General features: G+C 40.3%; 1 protein-coding gene across 1 annotated transcript in view; it reads right to left on the bottom strand.

Annotated features, from left to right (window-relative positions):
* The window catches only part of CUL5 (cullin 5), a 120,886-nt gene extending 94,354 nt beyond the window's left edge, over positions 1-26,532 (bottom strand). The window contains exons 1-2 of the mRNA XM_068988851.1: positions 26,191-26,532; positions 7,269-7,378 (exon numbers count right to left, since the gene is read on the bottom strand). Of these exons, the coding sequence (XP_068844952.1) occupies positions 7,269-7,378; positions 26,191-26,532 (452 nt within the window). The remainder of the gene's footprint in view (positions 1-7,268; positions 7,379-26,190) is intronic.
* Between the last annotated feature and the right edge of the window lie 395 nt (positions 26,533-26,927).

Raw genomic sequence — 26,927 nt, 5'->3', positions numbered from 1 at the left:
TCTCATGATGCATAAAAGTTAAATAAGCAGGGTGACAATATACAGCCTTGACATACTCCTTTTCCTATTTGGAACCAGTCTGTTGTTTCATGTGCAGTTCTAACTGTTGCTTCCTGACCTGCATACAGATTTCTCAAGAGGCAAGTCAGGTGGTCTGATATTCCCATCTCTTTCAGAATTTTCCACAGTTTATTGTGATCCACACAGTCAAAGGCTTTGGCATAGTCAATAAAGCAGAAATAGATGTTTTTCTGGAACTCTCTTGCTTTTTCCATGATCCAGCAGATGTTGGCGATTTGATCTCTGGTTCCTCTGCCTTTTCTAAAACCAGCTTGAACATCTGGAAGTTCACGGTTCACATATTGCTGAAGCCTGGCTTGGAGAATTTTGAGCATTACTTTATTAGCATATGAGATGAGTGCCATTGTGCGGTAGTTTGAGAATTCTTTGGCATCGCCTTTCTTTCAGACTGGAATGAAAACTAACCTTTTCCAGTCCTGTGGCCACTGCTGAGTTTTCCAAATTTGTTGGCATATTGAGTGCAGCACTTTCACAGCATCATCTTTCAGCATTTGAAATAGCTCAACTGGAATTCCATCACCTCCACTAGCTTTTTTCATAGTGATTGATGCTTTCTAAGGCCCACTTGACTTCACATTCCAGGATGTCTGGCTCTAGATGAGTGATCAAACCATCGTGATTATCTGGGTTGTGAAAATGTCTTTTGTACAGGACTTCCCTGGTGGCTTAGACGGTAAAGCGTCTGTCTACAATGCGGGACAGCTGGGTTCGATCCCTGGGTCGGGAAGATCCCCTGGAGAAGGAAATGGCAATCCACTGCAGTACTATTGCTTGCAAAATCCCATGGACAAAGGAGCCTGGTATGCTACAGTCCATGGGGTTGCAAAGAGTCAGACACAACTGAGCAACTTCACTTCACTCTGTGTATTCTTGCCACCTCCTCTTAATATCTTCTGCTTCTGTTAGGTCCATACCATTTCTGTCCTTTATCGAGCCCATCTTTTCATGAAATGTTCCCTTGGTATCTCTGATTTTCTTGAAGAGATCTCTAGTCTTTCCCATTCTGTTCTTTTCCTCTATTTTTTGCATTGATTGCTGAAGAAGGCTTTCTTATCTCTTCTTGCTATTCTTTGGAACTCTGCATTCAGATGGTTATATCTTTCCTTTTCTCCTTTGCTTTTCACTTCGCTTCTTTTCACAGCTATTTGTAAGGCCTCCCCACACAGCCATTTTGCTTTTTTGCATTTATTTTCCATGGGGATGTTCTTGATCCCTGTCTCCTGTACAATGTCACGAATCTCATTCCATAGTTCATCAGGCACTCTATCTATCAGATCTAGGCCCTTAAATCTATTTCTCACTTCCACTGTATAATCATAAGGGATTTGATTTAGGTCATACCTGAATGGTCTAGTGGTTTTCCCTACTTTCTTCAATTTGAGTCTGAATTTGGCAATAAGGAGTTCATGATCTGAGCCACAGTCAGCTCCCGGTCTTATTTTTGTTGACTGTATACAGTTTCTCCATCTTTGGCTGCAAAGAATATAATCAATCTGATTTCGGTGTTGACCATCTGGTGATGTCCATGTGTAGAGTCTTCTCTTGTGTTGTTGGAAGAGGGTGTTTGCTATGACCAGTGCATTTTCTTGGCAAAACTCTATCAGTCTTTGCCCTGCTTCATTCCGCATTCCAAGGCCAAATTTGCCTGTTACTCCAGGTGTTTCCTGACTTCCTACTTTTGCATTCCAGTCCCCGATAATGAAAAGGACATCTTTTTTGGGTATTAGTTCTACAAGGTCTTGTAGGTCTTCATAGAACCGTTCAACTTCAGCTTCTTCAGCGTTACTGGTTGGGGCATAGACTTGGATAACTGTGATATTGAATGGTTTGCCTTGGAGACGAACAGAGATCATTCTGTCATTTTTGAGACTGCATCCAAGTACAGCATTTTGGACTCTCTTGTTGACCATGATGGCTACTCCCTTTCTTCTGAGGGATTCCTGCCCACAGTAGTAGATATAATGGTCATCTGAGTTAAATTCACCCATTCCAGTCCATTTTAGTTCACTGATTCCTAGAATGTCAACGTTCACTCTTGCCATCTAGTTTGACTGCTTCCAATTTGCCCTGATTCATGGACCTGACATTCCAGGTTCTTATGCAATATTGCTCTTTACAGCATTGGATCTTGCTTCTATCACCATTCACATCCACAGCTGGGTATTGTTTTTGCTTTGGCTCCATCCCTTCATTCTTTCTGGAGTTATTTCTCCACTGATCTCCAGTAGCATATTGGGCACCTACTGACCTGGGGAGTTCCTCTTTCAGTATCCTATCATTTTGCCTTTTCATCCTGTTCATGGGGTTCTCAAGGCAAGAATACTGAAGTGGTTTGCCATTCCCTTCTCCAGTGGACCACATTCTGTCAGACCTCTCCACCATGACCCTCCCGTCTTGGGTTGCCCCGTGGGCATGGCTTAGATGTTGACTAGGCAGCTCAATAAGTAAATCTAGAATTTAAAAGAAAGATCAGACCAGCAAACAAAGCAGAGAATAGATGTTTTCTGAAATTCCCTTGCTCTCTCTATGATCCAGTGGATGTTGGCAATTTGATCTCTGGTTCCTCTGCCTTTTCTAAATCCAGCTTGCACACCTGCAAGTTGTCAGTTCATGTACTGTTAAACCCTAGCTTAAGGGATTTTGAGCATTACCTTGCTAGCATGTGAAATGAGTGCTATTATGTAGTAGTCTAAACATTCTTTGGCATTGCCTTTCTTTGGGACTGAAATGAAATCTAACCTTTTTCAGTCCTGTGGCCACTGCTGAGTTGTCCAAATTTGCTGGCATATTGAGTGCAGCACTTTCACAGCATCATCTTTAAGGATCTGAAATAGCTCAGCTGGAATTTCATCACCTCCACTAGCTTTGTTCATAATAATGCTTCTGAAGCCCCACTTGACTTCACATTCCAGGATGTCTGGCTCTAGGTGAGTGATCACACCACTGTGGTTATCCAGGGCCTTTTTGTATAGTTCTTCTGTGTATTCTTGCCACCTCTTCTTAGTCTTTTCTGCTTCTGTTAGGGCCTCACTGTTTCTGTCCTTTATCGAGCCCATCTTTGCAGGAAATGTTCCCTCGGTATCTCTAATTTTCTTGAAGAAATCACTAGTCCTTCCCATTCTTCCTCTTTCCCTCCCATTGTTTTCCTCCATTTCCTTGCATTGTTCACCTAAGAAGGCATCTTATCTTTCCTTGCTATTCTTTGGAACTCTGCATTCACATGGGTGTATCTTTCCTTTTCTCCTTTGCCTTTCTTTTTCTTCTTTTCTCAGCTATTTTTAAGGCCTCCTCAGACAACCATTTTGCCTTGCTGCATTTCTTTTTCTTGAGGATGATTTTGATCACTAACTCCTGTACAATGTCACACACTTCTGTCCATGGTTCTTCAGGCATTTATCAGATCTAATCCCTTGAAACTATTTGTCACTTCCACTGTATAATCATAAGGGATTTTATTTAGGTCATACCTGAATGGCCTAGTGGTTTTCCCTACTTTCAATTTAAGTCTAAATTTCACAATAAGGAGGTGATGATATGAACCACAGTCATCTTCAGGTCTTGTTTTTGCTGACTGTATAGCGTTTCTCCATCTTTGGTTACAGAGAATATAATTCATCTGATTGCATCTGGTTAACTTATATGCAGAGTACATCATGAGAAATGCTGGACTGGAAGAAACACAAGCTGGAATCAAGATTGCTGGGAGAAATATCAGTAACCTCAGATATGCAGATGACACCACCCTTATGGCAGAAAGTGAAGAGGAACTAAAAGGCCTCTTGATGAAAGTGAAAGAGCAGAGTGAAAAAGTTGGCTTAAAGCTCAACATTCAGAAAACGAAGATCATGGCATCCAGTCCCATCACTTAATGGGCAATAGATGGGGAAACAGTGGAAAGAGTGTCAGACTTTATTTTTGGGGGCTCCAAAATCACTGCAGATGGTGACTGCAGCCATGAAATTAAAAGACGCTTACTCCTTGGAAGAAAAGTTACGACCAACCTAGACAGCATATTCAAAAGCAGAGACATTACATTGCCGACTAAGGTCCGTCTAGTCAAGGCTATGGTTTCTCCTGTGGTCATGTATGGATGTGAGAGTTGGACTGTGAAGAAGGCAGAGCGCTGAAGAATTGATGCTTTTGAGTTGTGGTGTTGGAGAAGACTCTTGAGAGTCCCTTGGACTGCAAGGAGATCCAACCAGTCCATTCTGAAGGAGATCAGCCCTGGGATTTCTTTGGAAGGAACGATGCTAAAGCCGAAGCTCCAGTACTTTGGCCACCTCATGAGAAGAGTTGACTCATTGGAAAAGACTCTGATGCTGGGAGGGATTGGGGGCAGGAGGAGAAGGGGACGACCAAGGATGAGATGGCTGGATGGCATCACTGACTCGATGGACGTGAGTCTGAGTGAACTCCGGGAGTTGGTGATGGACAGGGAGGCCTGGCATGCTGCAATTCATGGGGTTGCCAAGAGTCGGACACAACTGAGCAACTGAACTGAACTGAACTGAACTGATGTCCACAGGTAGAGTTGTCTCTTGTGTTGTTGGAAGAGGGTGTATACTATGACCAGGGTATTCTCTTGGCAGAAGTGTTTGACCTTTGCCCAGCTCCATTTTGTACTCCATGTCCAAACTTGACTGCTACTCTCGGTATCTCTTGACTTCCTACTTTTGCATTCCGGCCCCCTATGATGAAAAGGACATCTTTTTTTGGTGTTACACCACATTAACAAAGTGAAAGATAAAAACCATATGATAATCTCAATAGATGCAAAAAAGGCTTTTGAAAAAATTCAACACTGATTTCTGATGACAACCTCTCTGGAAAATGGTCATAGAAGGAACCTATCAACATAAGAAAGGTCATATATGACAAACCCACAACAAACATTTTTCTTAATGGAGAAAAACTGAAAGCATTTCCTCTAAGATCAGGAACAAGGTAACACTTGCCACTATTATTTCAACACAGTTTTGGAAGTCCTAGCCATGGCAATTAGAGAAGAAAAAGAAATAAAAGGAATCAAGAATGGAAAAGAAGTCCTAAAACTCTGTCTGCAGATGACATAATACTACACACAGAAAACCCTAAAGATACCCTCAGAAAATTACTGGAGCTAAGCGGTGAATTTAGTAAAGTCACAGAATACAAAATCAATACACAGAAATCCCTTGCATTCCTACACACTAACAGTGAAAAATCAGAAAGAGAAATGCAGGGAACAATCCCACTCACCACTGAAACAAAAATAAAATACCTAGGAGTAAACCTATCTAAAGACATTAAAGACCGGTATTTAGAAAAGTACAGAACACTGATGAAACAAATAAAAGAGGACACAAAGTTGGATTGGATGAATCAATATTGTGAAAATTACTATACTATCTAAAGCAATCTACAGATTCAGTGCAATCCCTATCAAATTACTAATGGCATTTTTCACAGAACTAGAACAAAAGACTTTACAATTTGTATGGAACTACCAAAGACCCCAAATAGCCAATGCAATCTTGAGAAAGAAAAATGAAACTGGAAGAAATCAACCTTCCTGACTTCAGACTATGCTACAAAGCTGCAGTAATCAAGACCGCATGGTACTGGTACAAAAACAGAAATATAGACCAATGGAACAAGATACAAAGCCGAGATAAACCCACACATCTATGGACACCTTATCTTTGACAAAGAGGGCAATGGAGAAAAGACAACCATTTCAATAAGCAGTGCTGGGAAAACTGGACAGCTATGCGTAAAAGAATGAAATTAGAACACTTTTTAATACCATACACAAAAATAAACTCAAGATAGATTAAAGACCTAAATGTAAGGCCAGAAACTATAAAACTCTTAGAGGAAACTACAGGGAAAACACTCTTTGACATAAACTCCAGCATGATCCTCTTTGATCCACCTCCTAGAGTAATGAAAATAAAAACAAAAATAAAGAAATGGGGCCTAATTAAATTTAAAAGCTTTTGCACAGCAAAGGAAACTTTAAACAAGATGAAAAGACAACCCTCAGAATGGGAGAAAATAATCAAAAAAGAAGCAACTGTCAAAAGCTTAATCCCCAAAATACACAAGTAGTTCACATAGCCAACATCAGAAAAACAAACAACCTAATCAAAAAAACAAGTGGAAGATTGAAACAGACATTTCTCCAAAGACGATACACAGATAGCCAACAAATACATGAAAAGATACTCAACATCTCTCATTATTAGAGAAATGCAAATTAAATTACAATGAGGTACCATCTCATATAAGTCAGAATGGCCGTCATAAAAAAAAAAATCTACAAAGAGTAAGTGCTGGAGAGGATGTGGAGAGAAGGAAACCCTCTTACATCATTTGTGGGAATATAAATTGATATAGCCATGATGAAAAACAGTATGGAGATTCCTTTAAAAACTAGGAAAAATAAAACCACCACCAAATGACCCAGCCACCCCACTCTGGGTATATACCCTGAGAAAATAGTAATTCAAAAAGACACATGTACCCCAACCTTCAAAGCAGCACTATTTACATTAGCCAGGAAACAGAAGCAACCTAGATGTGTCCACTGACAGATGAATGAATAAAGAAGCTGTGGTTCATAAATACAATGAAATATTAATGAATGAAAGTCACTTAGTCGAGTCCAACTCTTCACAACCCCACAGACTATACAATCCACGGAATTCTGCAGGCCAGAATACTGGAGTGGGTAACCTTTCCCTTCTCCAGGGGATCTTCCCGAACCAGGAATTGAACCGGGTCTCCTGTATTGCAGGTGAATTCTTTACCAGCTGAGCTATCAGGGAAGCCTAGGAATGGTTCAGTGATTGGGGGTACCCCCAATACCAGTAATGGGCTTCCCTGGTGGCTCAGACAGTAAAGAATCTGCCTGCAAGGCAGGAAACACAGGTTTGATCCCTGGGTCGGGAAGATCCCGGGAGAAGGAAATGGCAACCTACTCCAGTATCCTTGCCTGGGAAATCCATGGACAGAGGAGCCTGGTGGGCTACAGTCTACAGCTCACAAAGAGTTGAACTCCACTGAGTGACTAACATTTTCACTTTCAGTGTCAGTAATTACTTCAAACAGGTAGGCTGTCCAATCTGGAGCCAATATTCCATTTGAATACAGCCACCAAAATATCCTTTATGTTAGCAAAAAGTTAGAATGAATCAATTACTTACGAAAACAGATCAAACCACTGCTGTTTTGTAACAGATTCCTGGCGTAAAAGCTTCAGAACAATTGGACGCATGAAATCCCATTTGTCTTCAAACTGAAGAGAACCTTTATTCTAAAAAAAAAAAAAAAAAAAAGGACAGAGTAGTTCAAGGGCAGTTAAATCAGAAGTGGGTTATTTTTATCTCATAAGAGACAACCAGAGAAATTTAAAAGAATCAGATTTCCATAATGGAATCCCTGTAACTTAATCTGGTATCAAGGAATCACAGGAAGAACTCACGGTAAGAGGAAAAAAAAAAAAGTTAAATGAAAGGGTATAGTGAAGAATTTAGCCTTCTCCAAAGAGCATGTCTGGCCTTTGCCCTTGGCTTCCAGTAAGCAGTATCCCTGAGTCCTGGGAATGTTGTGATAAGAGAGTCCCTGGGGGCCTTGGGTCATACTGGATAATCTAACAATGTGATTTAGGGAGGGGACTGGTAAACCCATATAGTTTTAGGGTGGGAGCTGGTCAATCCAGAAATACCAAAAATGAGATTTTGGGGTCATTGCAATTTGGGGTCATTTGCGATTTGGGGTTAACGTGGAGACAGAGATTACCCACATGAGCAATGCCTACATGATGAAGCCTTAATAAAAATTTTGGACACTGAAGTTTGTGTGAGCTTCTCTGGCTGGCAGTACTTATATGCCCTGCATTTAATGAGGGAAAGAGAGAAGACCTGACAACACCAGAGAGGACAAGGGAAGCTCTGTTTTTGACCCTCCTGGACACCAACCTATATGTTTCTTCCTTTAGCTGAAAAAAGGCCCTTAATAAACCATAATCATCAGCAGAACAGTTTTCAGTAAGACCTTACGGAGCATTTTCACAGATTTATGAATATCTCTAACAAATTATTGAGTCTCAGTATTTTGGGAACCTCCCAAATTTGCAGCTAGTGTCAGAAGTGAGGGTGGTCTTGTGTTTAGAGACTGTGCCCTAACTCCTCACAAAAAGTACACTGAAAATCCAAATAAACTCTGATAGCTGAGGAAGGAAAAAAAACCAGAAAGATACCCATCTCATTTTATAATGCTTATAAAACCTTGATACCAAACTGTGAGACAAGAACAAGAAATGGTAATTCTAGACCTATCTAATTTAAAAATATAGATGCAAAACCCTTAAAAATATTAGTAAATTAAATTAAGTGGCATATCAAAAAAAATAATACTTCATAATCATACATGTTTATTCCAGTAATGTGAAAGTGGTTCAATATTAAGGGGAAAAAATTCATTATTAAAATGGGGCGGCACTCCATATGTGTTAGTCATGAATACTTTTCATTTTCAAGTTAACTATGGCCATATGACTTGGCTTAATCAATAAATTTCAACAAAAATCATTACTTTTCTAATATGGCAGCACCAAACACCCTTATGAATTTCACTACTGATTTTACTATACATTTGTTGAGAATGTTGCTCCCTTGTATCAGATAAGATCCATGCACTGAATGGAATCTTCGAACTCCCTGAAATTATATTTCAGAAGCAGTTTTTAAACATACGGTCTAACAAAAATCTACACCAGGATCACCTAGAGCAGTAATTACACAAATATTTATAAAACCTATTATAGACTTGCTGGATCGGAAATCTCTTGAGTTCAGAATTTACATGTTAGCAAATTCATGATAAAACTACATAAAAATATTACAAAGTCTATAACTCCAAGAAGATTAAGAACTCCTAACTAACATTTAAGTTTTGTGAAAGCAAATGATACTTCTCACATCTACACAGTTGATCCTAAAAGTAACTGTACTGTCTCACCCTAGGTACCTACTTTTATCACAAAATAATCTTCTTATGAAGACCCAGGAGATACTAAAAAATTAGTACTGGGATTAGCTGTGCTTCCCTGAACAACTACTTTGTTTTTACCTTATGGACTTAAGCGAATCATGTAGGTAACTTTGCTCTTCTTAGTACTGGTTAATGAGAAATTCAGTCAGATTTGTGATGCTATGGTATATATTTTGTGAACTAATCTTATGGCCGGCTTCATTTTTTCTGTTATTAGTTTCCTATAACCATCTTCTTCATTTACTCTTCCCTCTGAGGGAAGGGTAGGCAAATGAACAAATATGGAAGAACCACAGAAAGGACATGTAAATCTTTTCTTGACTATGACATGAAGACTCATAATACCCTCTTAAAAAAAGAGTATTTTATAATGTCAACTAAGTCTATTTCCATAGGCAATTCTACCAACTGATAAAATGAAACATAGTATAAATCCTGCAATTAAAAATCAAAAAGGTACAAAAGACTAAACAGGTATCTGAGATAAACACTGGTTAGGCTCTGAAACCTATCAGCTATGGCAAAACGACAGGAAAATCTATCATCAAAAAGACAGGAAACAGTCTCCTATTTGATGAAACATACAAGATTAACTACAGAAAAATTTTCCTCTAATACTCAGTTAAAGGAGGAATTAAATAATTGAATTTTCTATCAAGCTTTTATGAGTGAGTGAGTGAAGTCGCTCAGTCATGTCCGACTCTTTGCGACCCCATGGACTGTAGCCCACCAGGCTCCTCCCCCATGGGATTCTCCAAGCAAGAGTACTGGAGTGGGCTGCCATTTCCTTCTCCAGGGGATCTTCCCGACTCAGGGATCGAACCCGGGTCTCCTGCATTCCAGGCAGATGCTTTAACCTCTGCGCCACCAGGGAAGCTTTTTATAGTAGATTCCAAAAACGATGCTCAAGTAGTTCCTTGACCTATTCTCTGTCAAACTGAAGAGCACATCATTAAATCATAGCTAAATGTCAGACACCAAACCTACTATCTATGAAAGATATTAATAAGCAACTGCTACTGCTAAGTCACTTCAGTTGTGTTCGACTCTGTGCGACCCCATAGACGGCAGCCCACCAGGCTCCCCCGTCCCTGGGATTCTCCAGGCAAGAACACTGGAGTGGGTTACCATTTCCTTCTCCAATGCAGGAAAGTGAAAAGTGAAAGTGAAGTCGCTCAGTCGTGTCTGACCCTCAGCGACCCCATGGACTGCAGCCTTCCAGGCTACTCCGTCCATGGGATTTTCCAGGCAAGAGTACTGGAGTGGGTTGCCATTGCCTTTTCCGATTAATAAGCAAAGACACCTTCCAACTACGAACTCTGATTTATGAATGTTTCCAATGGCTTACTAAAGGCTGCCTCACCTTTACTGATGTGCTGCAAGTCTATTCTGCTTTAATTCTTTCATTACACTCAGAATAGCTATTAAGTGTAGGATTCTCTCACGTACTGGCTCTTTTACACAACAGGATTTCAACATTTTGCCAAAACCCAGTCCCTCTATCCTTCTTTTCTTACAACACAACTAATTCCCTCAGAATTCACTCTTCTTCTCAAACACACAGATGGGTCATGGAGAAGCCAATGGGGGATAACTAGAAGAATTTTCCAGGCAGAGAAAGCAACCATTGCAAAGATCCCACAGTAGAAGCATGTCTGATATATTCAAGGTATAGAAAAGTAAGGACAGAGGAGAGAGTGGATGAGGTCAGAGAAGCAACACAGAGCTGGATCTTATAGGGTCTTGAAGGCCATTGTAAAAAGTTTGGCTTCTTTTGTAAGTGAGATGGGGAACCATTAAAGATTCGGAGCAAGAAGTGACATGAATTGATTTATAGTTTTAAATCTCCTGATTGCTATGTTGAGAATACATTATAAGGGGCAAGTGTTACAGCTGTGTATAGGAGGCAAAGTTAGAAATATCAGTGATACAGACCAGGGTGGCAGCAAGGGAGGTGGGGAGTAGCAGTTAAATTTGTATCTGTTTTAAAGGTAGTGCTAACAAGATTTCCTGACCACAGGTATCTGAGATGAGAGAAAGAAATAAAGCATGTCTCAGGTTTTTGCCTGATAAATTTGTATACTGGGACCCACAAAATGGGAGGCCACCCTACTGGCCCAGACCACATCAAAAATCTAACCCTAAATCAGCCTGCACATATGGTAAACATCACATAGTCAAGAAAATATAATACCAATCACAATCCTTCAACACAGCTTTATCTAGCTAACCTTATCTTTAAAAAAAGCACCAGCTTACCTCAAAATGGAGAAGGAAATGGCAACCCACTCCAGTATTCTTGTCTAGAGAATCCCATGGACAGAGGAGCCTGGCGGGAACAGGGTCGCAAAGTCGGACACGACTGAGCGACTTCACTTTTCACTTTCACTTACCTCAAAATGAAATCCCTGACTGCCTTGTTTCTGTATTGCCTCTTCTAACGTTATATAAAACTTGCTCCTCCATAAAAATCCTTCAGTAAGAGTACTCCACTGCTTGTTAGGAACTCTACTATTCTAATCCACTGATTATTTTCCTTTGACTGAAGGACATCAAACTCTTTAGTAAACTGTTTTAGTTTTGTGATTTGATGTGTCCAAGAAGTATGGCATTGCCATCAATTGAAATGGAAAAGACTGCAGATATAACAGGCTTAAGAAGGAAAGCTCAGGAGTTCAGTTACATTTGGCATGTCTATCAAACAGTCTTTGAAGATGTTGACTAGGCAGCTCAATAAGTAAATCTAGAATTTAAAAGAAATATCAGACCAGCAAATAAAATTGAAAGTCATCAGAGTACATTTAAAGGCAGAAAGTTTTTAAAATTTGCTACTTGATGAGATCACAAAGGGAGTAAATATAAAGAACCAGACCTGAGTCCTTATGTACTTAATACTAAGAGTTGAGAAGAGTAAGAACTAGGAAAGGAAAAAGAAAGCAACAAGAGAGGTGGCAAGAAAATAAAGAGGGTAGTATTCTGTAAACTGACTTTTTATTGTTCAGTCACTAAACTGTGTCTGACTGTTTGCGATCACATGGACTGCAGCATGCCAGGCTCCTCTGTCCTTTACTATCTCCCTGAGTTTGCTCAAATTCATGTCCATTGAGTCAGTGATGCTATATAACCATCTCATCCTCTGCCACCCCCTTCACCTTTCGCTTTCAATCTTTCCCAGCATCATGGTCTTTTCCAATGAGTTGGCTCTTTGCAGCAGGTGGCCAAACTACTGGAGCTTCAGCTTCAGCAAGTCTTCCAATGAATATTCAGGGCTGGTTTCCTTTAGGATTGACAGTTTTGATCTCCTTGCAGTCCAAGGAACTCTCAAGACTTTTCCGGCACCACAATTTGAAAGATGGGGGAGGTGCCAAAGGTTTGACAGGAAATATATGAAATAGACATCTAGGAAAGTGGAAGAATAAATGACTATGGAAGTGTAGTGTGACTGGGCTCTATTATAGTTTGTGGTTATGAATTTAAAGTGAAAGTAGCAGATGTGGATCTTTTTCTCCTGCAACATTCAACTGCATAGAAGCTGGCACTGAAAGGTGAAGAGACGGATTGAACCCGGGTGTGGTTTCCCCAGTGAAACAGGAGAGAAGTAAAGGGGTCAAAGTGTATTTCGGGGAGTGATTATAATTACTGAATGAAAAACTTAGGCTGGGAAGGTAAGCGGAAGAGAAAGGACAAGATGATGAAAGACAGAGACCTGTGCTTCCAACCAGGATGCAATAACAAGTGCCAGACTTCCCCTTCTGCCTAAACGACTGGAAAGCCAAAGGGCAGTACAGGACAGTATTTCCTGAAAAGGTACACAAATGGGGGTGAGCCTTACAAATGCCCAAGTATGCTACCTTTGAGTAGAGTTTTCAGGACTGAGCATAAGCAGAGGGAACCCAAATAGCCTGGTGGTTTTACTAAGATTAGGAGACAGAGTTCAGAGTTTCGGGAGGCCAAAGTGGTGAAAATATGTGGCACAAAGTATCAGAAAAAGGAACTGTACAAGCAGGGAGCTCTGGAGATGTGCAGAGGAGTCCCTTCAAGCCTCTGACTATTAAATACTGACCCATACATGTAAGTGAGAAAATTATCGGAGCCTGGGGAAACAACTGTTTGAAAGAAACAGAACAATCGCCAGAGTCCACACAGGCCTAGTAATGGGTCACATTTCCACCAGCCAGAGTGGAAACACTCCTTAACATGCTAGGTATCCAGCAGTCTTCAGAAAAGTACTGCATCTATAATGATACCAACGTACCCCTACCTTCAGTGTTGTTCAGACCCACTCTAACAAAACTCAGTAAAAGCAAGCTTTAGAAAGACCAAACTGATTTCAAGTAACTTAACTTTGTCATAGCCAAATCTAAAAATATTTAAAGGAAATTTTAAAACTCCAGTTCCTAAAACATAAAGCTCACAATGTCTGAAATCCAATGAAAAATAATTAAGCAGGTCAATGTTATGTGGCAGCCCGGATGGGAGGGGAGTTTAGGGGGGGATGGATACATGTATACATATGGCCGAGTCCCTTTGCTGCTGTAACTGTCACAACATCATTAACTGGCTATGCATGGACTGTAGCCTACCAGGCTTCTCTGTCCATGGAATTGTCTAGGCAAGAATACTGGAGTGGGTTGCCATTTCTTCCTCCAGGGGATCTTCCCAACTCAGGGACTGAACCTACATCTCCTGTTTCTCCTGCACTGGCAGGCGACTCTTTACCACTGAGCCACCTACTCCGATATAAAAAAAAAGTTTAAAAAAAATTATCAAGCAGACAAAGAAGCAGGGAAATATAAACCCACGATCTGGAGAAAAACCAAACCACAGAACTTGATCCAAAAATGATGTGGATGACAGTTTTAGTAGACAGTAATGTTAAACCAGCTATTATACATGTACTCCACACATTTATAAGAAGATAGTAGAAAGTGTAAACATCACAGAAACAAAAGATGTTTTCAAACAAGTATCAGGGAAGATAAATAAGGAATCTGGGATTAATATATACATACTTACTATAAATAAAACAGATACCAACAAGGACCTACTTTATAGTACAAGGAATTATACTGAATATTTTGTAACCTATAAGGGAAAAGAATCTGAAAAAGAATATGTGTGTGTGTGTGAATAACTGAATCACCTGTAACTAAAGCAACATGGTAAACCAACTATACTTCAATAAATAAATAAAATTTAAAATGAAAAGAATATCAGTGAGCAGTGAGACAACCTCAAATGACCTCACCTACATATAACCAGAATCTTGGGGTACAGAGAATATTTGAAGAAATAAAGGCCAAAATGTTTCCTAATTTGGTGAAAACTATAAACCCACAGACTTAAGACATTAAACGATAAGTACAATCAGTGAGTTGGAGACTCTAGTGGAGCTGAATTATCAGAACAGGTGCACTAGACTGAGTTAGAAAAACAGAAGAAGGTAAGAGTACGTACGATGCTTGAAACTAATGAAAAAAATTTCCCTGATGGTCCAGTAGCCAAGACCCCATACTCCCAATTGCAGGCACCTGGGCTTGATCGCTGCTCAGGGATCTAGATCCCTCATGCCACAACTAAGACCTGGCACAACCAAATAAATAAAAAAAACAAATATAAGGCATATGGCTATACAAGCCAATAAATCTTGTATTTGTGATAAATGTGGTACAAAAGAGTGTTTCCTTTTACCTTCAAATAGTCTCCTTTACATTTCCATGGGTAGCTCAAATATTTAAGATCTGTGGAAAAAAATATGAGTTCAGCTATTTTTAGCCTCTATCATTTAACTTCAATATAGATCACTCTCATCACTGTGATTTTACTTTAAATATCTGATTGCTAATCATGTGTCAGATTCTGAATACTTACAAATATTAATTCATTTAATTGTTACAACTGCCCTATGTGTTAGGTGACACTTAGAGGTGAGAAAACTATACACAATTCAACCTGAGATTGGGTTAGATCACTTCCCTCAGGTTACAAGCACTAAGTGCAGAGCAAGGGGTCAAGTCCAAGCAGTTTAGTCCTGTCACATTCTTAAACACTCCCTGGATCCTTCCTGGAAGAGGACTGGTGGGACTTCTAAACTATGGACCAGCTTCAGCCCTTGGCTTCATCTCATCAGGCTTATAAATTGAAGGAAAAAAAAATCTATGATTATAAAAATTTAGTAGCAATTATCTAGAAGTCACAAAGTGAAAGCATCAATACATAAAAGACATATTTCTCTTTAAACCTGGTGGAGGAATAGGACATTATTTTCCAAAAAGTTTTAAATTTTTTTTCCACTGAAATGAAAAACTTCACCTTATGCTTCCCTTTAAAACTTTTACATTTCTTTTGACCCATAAATGGGGAGTCAAAAAAAAGAAAAAAGGCTTTTAGATTTTCTTTAAAGGCAAAAAAAAATGTTTACACAAATTCTGATGATGCCTGTATTTTTAAAAACCCAAACAACTAATTTTAAGGAGGAAAAAATAACTACTAATGAAAGAGTTTGAACTTATTGGGGTTCTTTATCATTTATTATTACACAATTCATTCAACAAACATCTGAGTGCTTACTGTAGAAGAATTATGCTAGTCACTGGGACACACAAATGAAAGGTTCTCAAGTAATTCACTTGCTAGTACAGTGTCTCTGACTTTAATGAATGGCTGGTGGGATCACTGATCACAGAAGACATGGCAGGAGAATAATGCATTTGAGTTGGAAGGTTTGTAAGTGGCGATGCATTTTGGATGTTGTCCAATAAAAGCAAATGCTGAAGTTATAACTCCTCATGTTCTTTTTTTCTGTGTTCTCCCTTCTTTATTTTAAATAAGATAAAAGCTTATCTATTACTGAACTGCTTTTTACTTAAGATCTCTCTCTGAGGGCTAAGGAGGGAAAAAAATCAATGTAAAGTTTCTCACAATTAGAAGACAGAGAATAAAAACACTAAAATAAAGATGAAAAATAAAACAGGCGAGCAAAGGTTCAGCTCCGTTTCCCAGCTCTAATCAGTACAAAGAATCAGGATCTCTTAATACAGCATGTTGGCTGCCCAGACTCAAATTAAATACATTCAGCTTTACCTGAAAAATACTGCCTAGTAGAATAATCAGTTCTAAAACAGACTGACAATGAAGTTCCACAATCTCATATTTATAGCCCTGTTGTTTGTTTCAAACAAACAAGCAAGCATCAGAAAATAAATTACAGAAAAAATAAATTTTTGTAATGCCCTGTAGTGGGTGGAGGTGTTACAGGTCAGAAATGAAAGATGCTTTAAAGATCTGTCTAGAATATATCATTGCTTTAAAAATCTGCATACCTCCCACTGAAATTCACAACTGCTTTTTCAAGCAATGAGTTCAACTACAATCCCATGTTATTTAATCCCAACAAAGAGTTGATGTGTAACTGCTTATACACAAATATAAAATTTGTATCATGCTAAGAAGTAGGAGTGCTTCAGTAAACACAAGAAAAAAAGAAAACCCGCTGGCTTGCAAAATGTTTTAAAAGTAACAGAGTCATTTAAAACAAAATCTAGTTGGCTATGCGAGGTTTTTAGTTGCGGCACACAGGATCTTCCATCTTCGTTGTGGCATTCAGGTTCCTTAGCTGTAGCATGCGAACTCTTAGCTGTAGCATACGGGATTGGACTGAATTCAAGCCCCCTGTACTGGGAGCACAGTCTTAGTCACTGGATCACCAGGGAAATCCCAACAGAGTCATTTTTAAATTACTCACTTACTTTCCAATAAAATAATCCAAACACTGACCTATTAGTTTGCCCTGAAAATGTCCAAAAATCCTAATACAACATATAAGACAAAACATACATACCCCTACCAAATTGTGCAAACAATATCACAACAATATTTTATAATGATGTCAAATGTTGCATATTTAGAAGGAAACAAAGAATGTAATTATTATTGCTATAGATCTTCTTGCTACATCTTCATGGATGACAAAAATATAAGAAAAGTTAAGGAGAAGTTGTAAGCAAGGCAAGACAAGAAATAACAGTCACACAACTGATGGCAATTATTTTTTGTCACCTGTATTCTTTCACGCCTATAACATTTTTACCACAATACAAGGAGCTTAGTTGTTTAATGTTTGTATTTGTTCCCTCTTTGAAGTTCCTAGTTTAGAATTCCTTGGCGGCCCAGTGGTTAGGACTCGCTGCTTCCACTGTAAAAGGCCATGGATTTGATCCCAGGTCAGGAAACTAAGATCCTGTATGCCACACAGTGTGGCCAAAAAAAAAAAGTTCCCAGTTTATTGAATGTGGATTATATCCAATGATGGCCTTCTAATAACTTTCAAAAGGAAACAAATCTGTATATTTTAGGGTTTTTGTGTAAATTATGAGGCTAGCTATTTGAATGTGTGGGTTCCCATAACGTTTACAAGCCACTATTGCTCTCAGTTATGTGATCTGAAACCACATTTGCAATCCTCATTAACCAAAAGAACCACAAAACTACAGTACGTATTTGAATACTAGCAATTCTCACTATGTTCCAGCCACATCACCCTTTTAAAGATGTTACTCAAATATGCCAAGCTCACCACCGCGCCTCAGACCTTTGCCTAGAAAGCAGATCATTCAGGTCTCAGGGTCAGTGTCACCTCAGAGAGGCCTTCGCAAGCCACCCGAAGGAAAATGCCCTTCCCTCTTCCTTTCTGCAAATCCAGAGCCAAGATCTAAAGCCAGTAAAACAGCTACTTTGATTAGCTATGAGAATGAAATTTTAATTCCAACTAAACAGTACTTTTTTTTTTTGCCCACATTACTTGTCTTATGGGATCTTAGTTCTCTGACCAGGTGTCAAACCCAGCACTGCCCCCCCACCACTGGACCACCAGGGAATTCCCTAAACAGTACTTGGGAAAAAAAAAAAACAGAAAGCTCTGGGATCTGGCTGAAATGTCATCAAATAGCAGGGAAAAATAATTCAATAGAATGTAACTGAAAGCTATACTTACAGGAAAAATGACTTTCTGTTGTAAATAAGGAAGCAAAATAGTGGCACCATCTTCTGAGCACTCTTGATTATACTGTTTTTATCACAGACCTCATTACTATAAAAACCACCCAAAGTGTTACTTATTCCTTTAGTGTCAGTATTTAAACATTATAAATATAAGCTCCAAAGAACTTGGGACCTTGTCTATCATATTCACTACTGTGTTACTGACACTTAAAATAGAATCCAACAGAGAGGGGACACTAATGTATTTGTGGAATGAACAGGCCCAGTTAAACGGATCAAATATCCTTGATATTACCTTTATGTACTCCAAGTATAATGCCCTATGTTTTAACCTGAGCTGTAACTTGTTCCTTTACAGAGCCTAACAGGCACCAGTCACAACCACAACTGGGCACTGTTTTCTCTTTGGCTCTGTCCTTTCATTCTTTCTGGAGTTATTTCTCCACTCTTCTCCAGTAGCATATGGGCACCTATCCACCTGGGGAGTTCACTTTTCAGTGCTATATCTTTTTGCCTTTTCATACTGTTCATGGGTTTTTCAAGGCAAGAATACTGAAGTGGTTTGCCATTCCCTTCTCCAGTGGACTACGTTTTGTCAGAACTCTGACTACGCCAAAGCCTTTGACTGTGTAGAACACAACAAACTATGGAAAATTCTTAAAGAGATGGGAATACCAGACCACCTTACCCGCCTCCTGAGAAATCTGTATGCAGGTCAAGAAGCAACAGTTAGAACCAGACATGGAACAATGGATTGGTTCCAAATTGCGAATGGAATTTGGACAAGGAATACACAGCAAGGCTGTATATCATCACCCTGCTTATTTAACTTATATGTAGAGTACATCATGAGAAACGCTGGACTGGAAGAAACACAAGCTGGAATCAAGATTGCTGGGAGAAATATAAATAACTTCAGATACACAGATGATACCACCCTTATGGAAGAAAGTGAAGAGTAAATCAAGAGCCTCTTGATGAAAGTGAAAGAGGAGAGTGAAAAAAACTGGCTTAAAACTCAGCATTCAGAAAACTAAGATCATGGCATCCAGTCCCATCATTTCATGGCAAATAGATGGGGAAACGACGGAAACAGGGACAGATTTTATCTTCTTGGGCTCCAAAATCACTGCAGATGGTGACTGCAGCCATGAAATTAAAATATGCTCGCTCCTTAGAAGAAAAGTTATGACCAACCTAGACAGCATATTAAAAAGCAGACCCAGAACTGATGCATTGGAAAAGACCCTGATGCTGGGAAAAATTGAAGGCAGGAGTAGAAGGGGATGACTGAGGATGAGATGGTTTGGATGGCATCACTAACTCAATGGACATGGGTCTGAGCAAATTCCCAGAGATGGTAATGGGAAGCCTCGAGTGCTGCAGGCCATGGGGTCACAAAGAGTCAGACAAGAACTGAAGTGAACAGAACTGATTAGGCATGAACTTACTGTATACACTACACCAAGGCAGGAGCCGTGACTTTCTATAATATAACTAGATTCATTAGGACCCTTGCAAAATACCTAATAAGAAACACCTGTCTTTGTCTCATTTTTCTCTGTCCACCAGCTGGATGCCTAACATCCTCTTGAAATCTCACTGCAACCTAAAATTCCCCTCTTCTAATCCATTGATAAATGATGGATCTCTCACAGGTTATCTTAAACTGTCATTTCCCGTGAGTAGCTTTAAGTAATATATCACCTCCAGATTATGGTAACTGCTCACTCACTTATTTTCACAAAACATGAAAGATTTGCACACTTATAATCAGTTTTATAGTAAGTATCACATATAATATGATTTAGTCTTCTATTCCCACTCCCACCCCTACCCTTGGCCAATATATGTGCCCTTGAATTGGTTTTCTCCCTCAGCTGTGAGTGTCAAATGTAACCAGGTCTCTAGGTCAGGCCACTGGAGTGAAGGACAGTAGCCCTAAGGATCACATTCCCCTTAGATGCTCATTCAAAAGGGCAATTTCCATCAACCCAATGAAAAGTTAGATTCTAAATAAGGCTCGTTTATGTTTAAATAAACATTAAAAAATAATTCCAGTTGTGTATCTTAATCACATTCACTGACATTATTCAAATCTGGGTATCACACTCATATTCTTTGCCAAGCATGTTCTACCAAAGTTTCCCCTGATCATCACCAACAAAAGGTCTACCTTTCTTCAAAATCCAGTTCCAATGCTTTCTAAATAAAACTTTTATTGATCATCACTCCAGAAGTGATCCCCTCTGTCTATGAGAGACCAATCCAACACACAGTAACACTTCTAAAGTTCTTGCCTTAAAACCTTTAATATCTGGTTAATTCCCTAAGACCATGGACATTGTTTTCCATTATCTTTATATCCTGGTGCCTTGCACATGAGTCCATAAAGTTATTTTAATAAAAATTAATTCTATACACACTTTGAACCACTCCTTTGTATTTCCATTTTCTTTCCTCTCAAAGAGTAAAACAGTTTCCACTGAGAAAAGTAGTGCTTCACATTTCACTTGTAAGTTTGGACTGTCTTGTGGGCTGCTTTTACACTTTTACTCCTTTTTCTCCCCTTCTCTCTAGATCTAACTAGGAGGAAATAAAGCCAGAAATTCCTCCCTTTAAGCAACCAACGCTCATTTACTGAGCATCTACAATGCATGGATACTGCACTGGACTTCTCTTTTCAGTCAACTATCACTCACTTATGGAGCACCTACCATGAGTAAGTTGGCTTAAAGCTTAACATTCAGAAAATTAAGATCATGGCATCCAGTCCCATCACTTCCTGGCAAATAGATGAGGAAACAGTGGAAGACTTTATTTTTCTGGGCTCCAAAATCACTGCAGATGGTGACTGCAGCCATGAAATAAAACGACGCTTACTCCTTGGAAGGAAAGTTATGACCAACCTAGGCAGCATATTATAAAGCAGAGACATTACTTTGTCAACAAAGGTCAAGGCTATGGTTTTTCCACTGGTCATGTTTGGATGTTAGAGTTGGACTATAAAGAAAGCTGCTGCTGCTACTGCTGCTAAGTCGCTTCAGTCATGTCCGACTCTGTGCAACCCCATAGACGGCAGCCCACCAGGCTCCTCCGCCCCTGGGATTCTCCAAGCAAGAACACTGGAGTGGGTTGCCATTTTCTTCTCCAGTGCATGAAAGTGAAGTCGCTCAGTCGTGTCCGACCCTCAGCGACCCCATGGGCTGCAGCCCACCAGGTTCCTCCATCCATGGGATTTTCCAGGCAACAGTACTGGAGTGGGATGCCATTGCCTTCTCCTAAAGAAAGCTGAGCGCCAAAGAATTGATACTTTTGAACTATGGTGTTGGAAAAGACTCTTGAGAGTCCCTGGGACTGCAAGGAGATCCAACCAGTCCATCCTAAAGGAAATCAGTCCTGAATATTCATTGGAAGGACTGATTCTGAAGCTGAAACTCCAATACTTTGGCCACCTGATGCAAAGAGCTAACTCATTTGAAAAGACCCTGAGGCTGGGAAAGATTGAAGGTGAGAGGAGGAAGGGATGACAGAGGATGAGATGGTTGGATGGCATCACCGACTCAATGGACATGAGTTTGAGTAAACTCCGGGTGTGGTGATAGACAGGGAGGCCTGGTGTGCTGCAGTCCATGGAGTCGCAAAGAGTCAGACACAACTGAACTGAAATGAACCATGAATAATCACCACATTAAATGGTTAAAGCATCAACAAATTATAAAGTCCCTAAACTAATAGTGCTTACAATCCAGAAAGGGAGTTAAGATACACAAACAGATCCTGTAACTAACATAAAAGGCAAAACGTAAGTACTTGAAGATACTGATGCAGCGCTATGGTCGTGCAGAGTAGGCAACAACTAATTCCAAATGAGCGCTTTCAGAAAAAAGGAGCTATCTGGGCTGAGTCTTGATGACCTAAATAGGATTTTAACAGGTTGGGGGGTGGGGGGTGGATATTCCTAACACAAGGAACAGCAAACATAAAAATTCTTGAAGACTCTGGTACAATAATAAACCAAAAAGTAAACAGCAAGGAGGGAGGGAAGGAATGTATGTGTATGTGTGTGCCCCTGCAAGCTCATGCACATGTGGGAGGAAGGGGGAGAGAGGGGAAGGAGAAGGAGAGAGATATTAGGGAGAAGACCTCACTAGAAAGATCTCAAAGAATGTGAACTATCAAAGGTATATGAGCAGGAAACTGATACAGTCAGCACTGTGCTCTGGCCTAGCTCTCAGATCAGAGTTAAGAGATAAAAATAGTGAAATCATGGGAGTTAAGACTTGCAGGGGGGTGGGGAGGGTGGGGAGGAAGGTACAAAAATAGAGAAATGATGGAGATTAAAGCCCAAGAAATAATTACATTGGGAAAGGAGTGAAGGGAGGTCGGTGAAAAACACAAGAGAGGTGAGGATAAAGAAGACTGAAACAAAATAACAGGGGACTGGCTGCTAAGTCCTGGTGGGAAAATGTAAGCTGAATAAGAACAAGCAGAAGGAGGCAATGGAGCAGGTGCCTTGGAAAAGAGGAGAACATAGGGGAAACTAGAAAACGTTGTGATATTGACCAAGGAAGTTAAGGCCACTCAAATAGCTAGATAAGGTGCTAAGAACTGAATAGGGTTAGATTCAACAAAAAATATTTGAATGGCTATTTGGAGTAAGATGCATGATGCATGCCCAGTTGCTTCAGTCAGTTCCGACTCTTTGTGACCACATGGACTGTAGCCCACCAGGCTCTTCTGTCCATGGGATTGTTCAGGCAATAACATTGGAATGGGTTGCTATTTCCTCCTCCAGGGTATCTTCCTGATGCAGGGACTGAACACAAGGCACTTGTGTCTTCTGCATTGGCAGGCGGATTCTTTACCACTGAGCCACCTGGCAAGCCCATAAAAAGTGAAGTTACTCAGTTGTGTCCAACTCTTTGCAACCCTATGGACAGCAGGCTCCTCTATCCGTGGGATTTTCTAAGCAAGAGTACTGTGGGTTGCCATTTCCTTCTCCAGAGAATCTTCCCAACCCAGGGATCGAACCCAGGTCTCCTGCATTGTAGACAGACGCTTTACTGTCTGAGCCACCAGGCAAGCCCATAAGCAACTGGTAATTGCATATGTCAAAATACACAACACAAAATCTTTGTGTATCCAAAACTTGCTTCAGTGAATACATTATTAATACAATCAAATTCCAATATGAAAAAAGGTGGTGGTTTCTATTGCATTAGGTTTTTACTTTTAAGTTTCTTAACAAAGTTCTGAATCATGTTATCTTTCAAAACATATTAGCTATCCCTCCAAACTCTTCATCCACAAATTCAATATACTTAACTTCTTACTGGTACACAGGAAGAGGGCATTATTTTTCAGCAGAACACTAAAGGCCTCCCTTCAGGGTTGATGACATTACTCATCATTCTTCAGATACAGCTGTTTACCCAATAGTCAAATTCTAAATGTATTCTCTTCTAGGCCACACTTCTCAATTTTGACCATCAGTTCAGTTCAGTCACTCAGTCGTGTCTGACTCTTTGCGACCCCATGAACCGCATAAGACATGGTTATTCTGTCAAATATGCTCTGATTTGCACCATGTCCAAGGCATCTGTGTAGTGAACCAGCCTATTAAACCTGTCAAAAAAGGAAATGAGGCTAACTTGGCCATTCCCTAGCCAGATCTATGACTATTCAAGGTATTACCAAACTTGAATTTATTTACTGATCTATTTATATATTAATTGAAGTACAGTTGATTTACAATGCTGTTAATTTCTGCTTTATAGCAAAGTGCTTCAGTTTACACACACACACATAAATATATACAATCTTTCCAATGTTCTTTTCCACTGTGGTTTATCACAGGATATTAAATATAGTTCCTTGTGCTATACAGTAAGTAGCACCTTGTTGTTTATCCGTTCTATTTTCTATATATACAGTAGTTTGCATCTGCTAATCCCAAACTCCCAGTCCATCCCTTCCCCTCAACCTCCTCCAGACTTTAATTCAAATGACCCTATGAATTCTGGTAAGGGTCTCCCTGCCATTTCTCCAAGACAAACTTCCTACTTTTTCATTAACTATTTCTAAAGGCATAAATACAAGACAACCCCTGCCATCCCCCCCCATCCACACACTTCAATGAGGAGAGAAAAAAAGGAAAAAAAACTTTTCTGACCAATGTAAATAAGGAAACTTTTGGTGATACAGATAAAAGAATCAAATGTCTACTTATAATATCCACTGTTAGTTGTATGTATTTAAAAATCACATACTACATAAAATATTGAGAAATTCTTTTACCCCCTTTTCAATATCTCATTAAATAATTTTATTGAATATTTTCCAGTGTATCTGTCATCTTTTCGTATTCACTAGAGACTGACTTTTACCAGTTTTGTCAAAACATTATCACTTTCCTTTTATTTATAAAAGTTGAGTTACAGAACTGCTCGAATTATGATCTTTTAAACCTAAGTCTTAAGCACCTATTTCTATACATTCAGGTGTTTTCAGTTTATAGGTGGGTGTGTGCTATACATACAGATTCATAATCTCTACAAGGTAACGACTTAAGAGTATTGAAGGAAGGAGCTTCAGACTTTTATCTCCTCCAAACAATGCTTTGTAAGGCTTTGTATGGAGTAGAATAAAGTGACTCACTCTTTTCTGAGACACAAATCTGGGAGGAAAAAAGACTTTGCTTTACATCCATATTATCAATAAGTCAAAAATTCACAATTACTTCTTAAACACATTTCAATTAATAACATACACTATTGGTTATGTAAATGCATGGATACATTAACAGGAGTCTTTGCAAGTTTAAGTTTTCTTTCTTAATTAATATATTAGAACTTTGCTATACTGCTATAAAAGAAGTGAGTTACTCAACTCCCATGAACTTGTCTTCTTAGAGAAACAGCAGTAGTAACTGTAGCAATTTATGTGTATTGCATGCCAGTTAAGATCCAGTCGCTGTTTTAAGATTATATATATACTAACTCAATCTTCACAAAGTTCCTATGAAGTAAGTGCTATTGATAATTTCACTATATTGATGAGGAAACTCAGGAACGGAGAGAAACTTGCCCAAAGTCATGGAGCAGAAATTCTATGTAGCAGAAATTAGGTCTAGTTCTAGGTCCCTCCCTCTTTTAAAAGAAGACGCGGGGTTGGGTAGGAGGGGAGGGGCGGGGCGGGGCGGTGTATATATGTTTGTTAGTTGCTCAGTCGTGTCACTCTGTGACCCTCTGAACTGTAGCCGACCAGGCTCCTCTATCCATAGCATTCTCCAGGCAAGAACACTGGAGTGGGTTGCCATTCCCTTCTCCAAAAGAAGACACGCTGCCTCTAAAATTAGTAAAATTAGAGGGACTAATACAGTTAGTATCAGTAGTCTAAAGAAGACAAGAGTGAGGTTACAGTAAGTTTTAATATATTTTCTATTCTCTATCAACACTGTCTGAAGGCCTAACTGACAGGGTTTTTGAGGGAGAAGTAGTTCATCCACTACCCCCATTTCAGTGGTACTTTTAAGGTATAAAGTATTGCCTACTACAAACATACCACAGACGAAACTAGTGTCATGTCTTCCTCCTTCTCCTCTCAACTTCGTAACTGATGGTAAAGAATCCGCTTCTCTAGGCCTAATCCCCCTTGCTATCCCAAATACATAAAACTAACTTTAACGGTTGTCTTTGATAAGGCAACTTTCCTAAGCCCTAAGACAACGGCAGTGCTTCCACTGTAGTCATCTGGTTGCGTGCTGTAATGGGGTTGAGGAACAGTTTCCGAAGTTAAAAAGGGTAAACATACGAACTCAAGAAAGGAAGAACAGAAGGGGAGGTGTAGCCCGCAGTTAAGGGAGGGAGTTGGGGCTTCAGGCGCTGCCGTCTGACTTGGAATTCCGCGCAGACAGAATGAGAAGAGAAACTGAGGAGGTGGGGGTCCAAGTCCTTAAAACCTGTTAGCAACATTTTCTGGGATTTTCTTTCTTTCTTTTTTTTTTTTTTTTTAATGCGTCTCAAGACTCCCGCTTCAGAAGAAACTGAGACCCTAAGGACACTAACTGACCGATCCGTCAGGACGCTGCACCACCTTTCTTCCGGGGTCCCGAGCCAGCGCTGGCCCCTTGAGACCACTGCCCGCCGTCAGCCCTCGGCCGGGCCTTTCATACACCAGGCAACCGGCACCAGGGACAACCAGGGCCTCTCGACCCCAAGGCCGGAGAATCGCGTTCCACTCCTCGGCGGCTGCCTCCCCGGCTTCCCTTCCGGTAGACAACCCCTGAACACTCCCCCATTTCGCCACTGAACCAGAACCGAGCCATTCCCCGAGAGCTGAACCCACCGCTCCCGGGGTAGAAATCCCAAGACAGACTGAGGGTCTTACCTTTAACAGATTAGACGTCGCCATATTCCTTCAACTTAGACTCTCGCGAGACCGCGCGAGATTTCGTGGAGCTCCGTGCCAGGCCACTACTGCAGGCCCGAGTGTCCCACCTGGGCCGAGGGGCCCCCCGGCCCGCACTGTGGATGTGGTGGGTGCCGGCGTGCACACAGCGCTGACCTCGTCCCTCACTCCCGGAGCTTCCTCGCTCTTCCCTCCCTACATGGTCACCGGGGCCTCCCCGTACGAGAGCGCTCATGCAAACACTCGGGGAGACGGCAGCGGCGAAAGGTGAGAGGGAACAGGAGCCGACCTGAAATCGGAAGAGGAAGCATCGGCTCCACGAGCCTCCCTACTCCTTCAGATGAGCCTCTGTGGTGGCACCCGCAGAGGCCACTGGCAACGAATTTAGCTCGGTTTGG

Source organism: Capricornis sumatraensis, chromosome 16 (assembly GCF_032405125.1).
Source record: "Capricornis sumatraensis isolate serow.1 chromosome 16, serow.2, whole genome shotgun sequence".
Taxonomy (NCBI): domain Eukaryota; kingdom Metazoa; phylum Chordata; class Mammalia; order Artiodactyla; family Bovidae; genus Capricornis; species Capricornis sumatraensis.
This window is presented reverse-complemented; position numbering and strand designations above follow the sequence as displayed.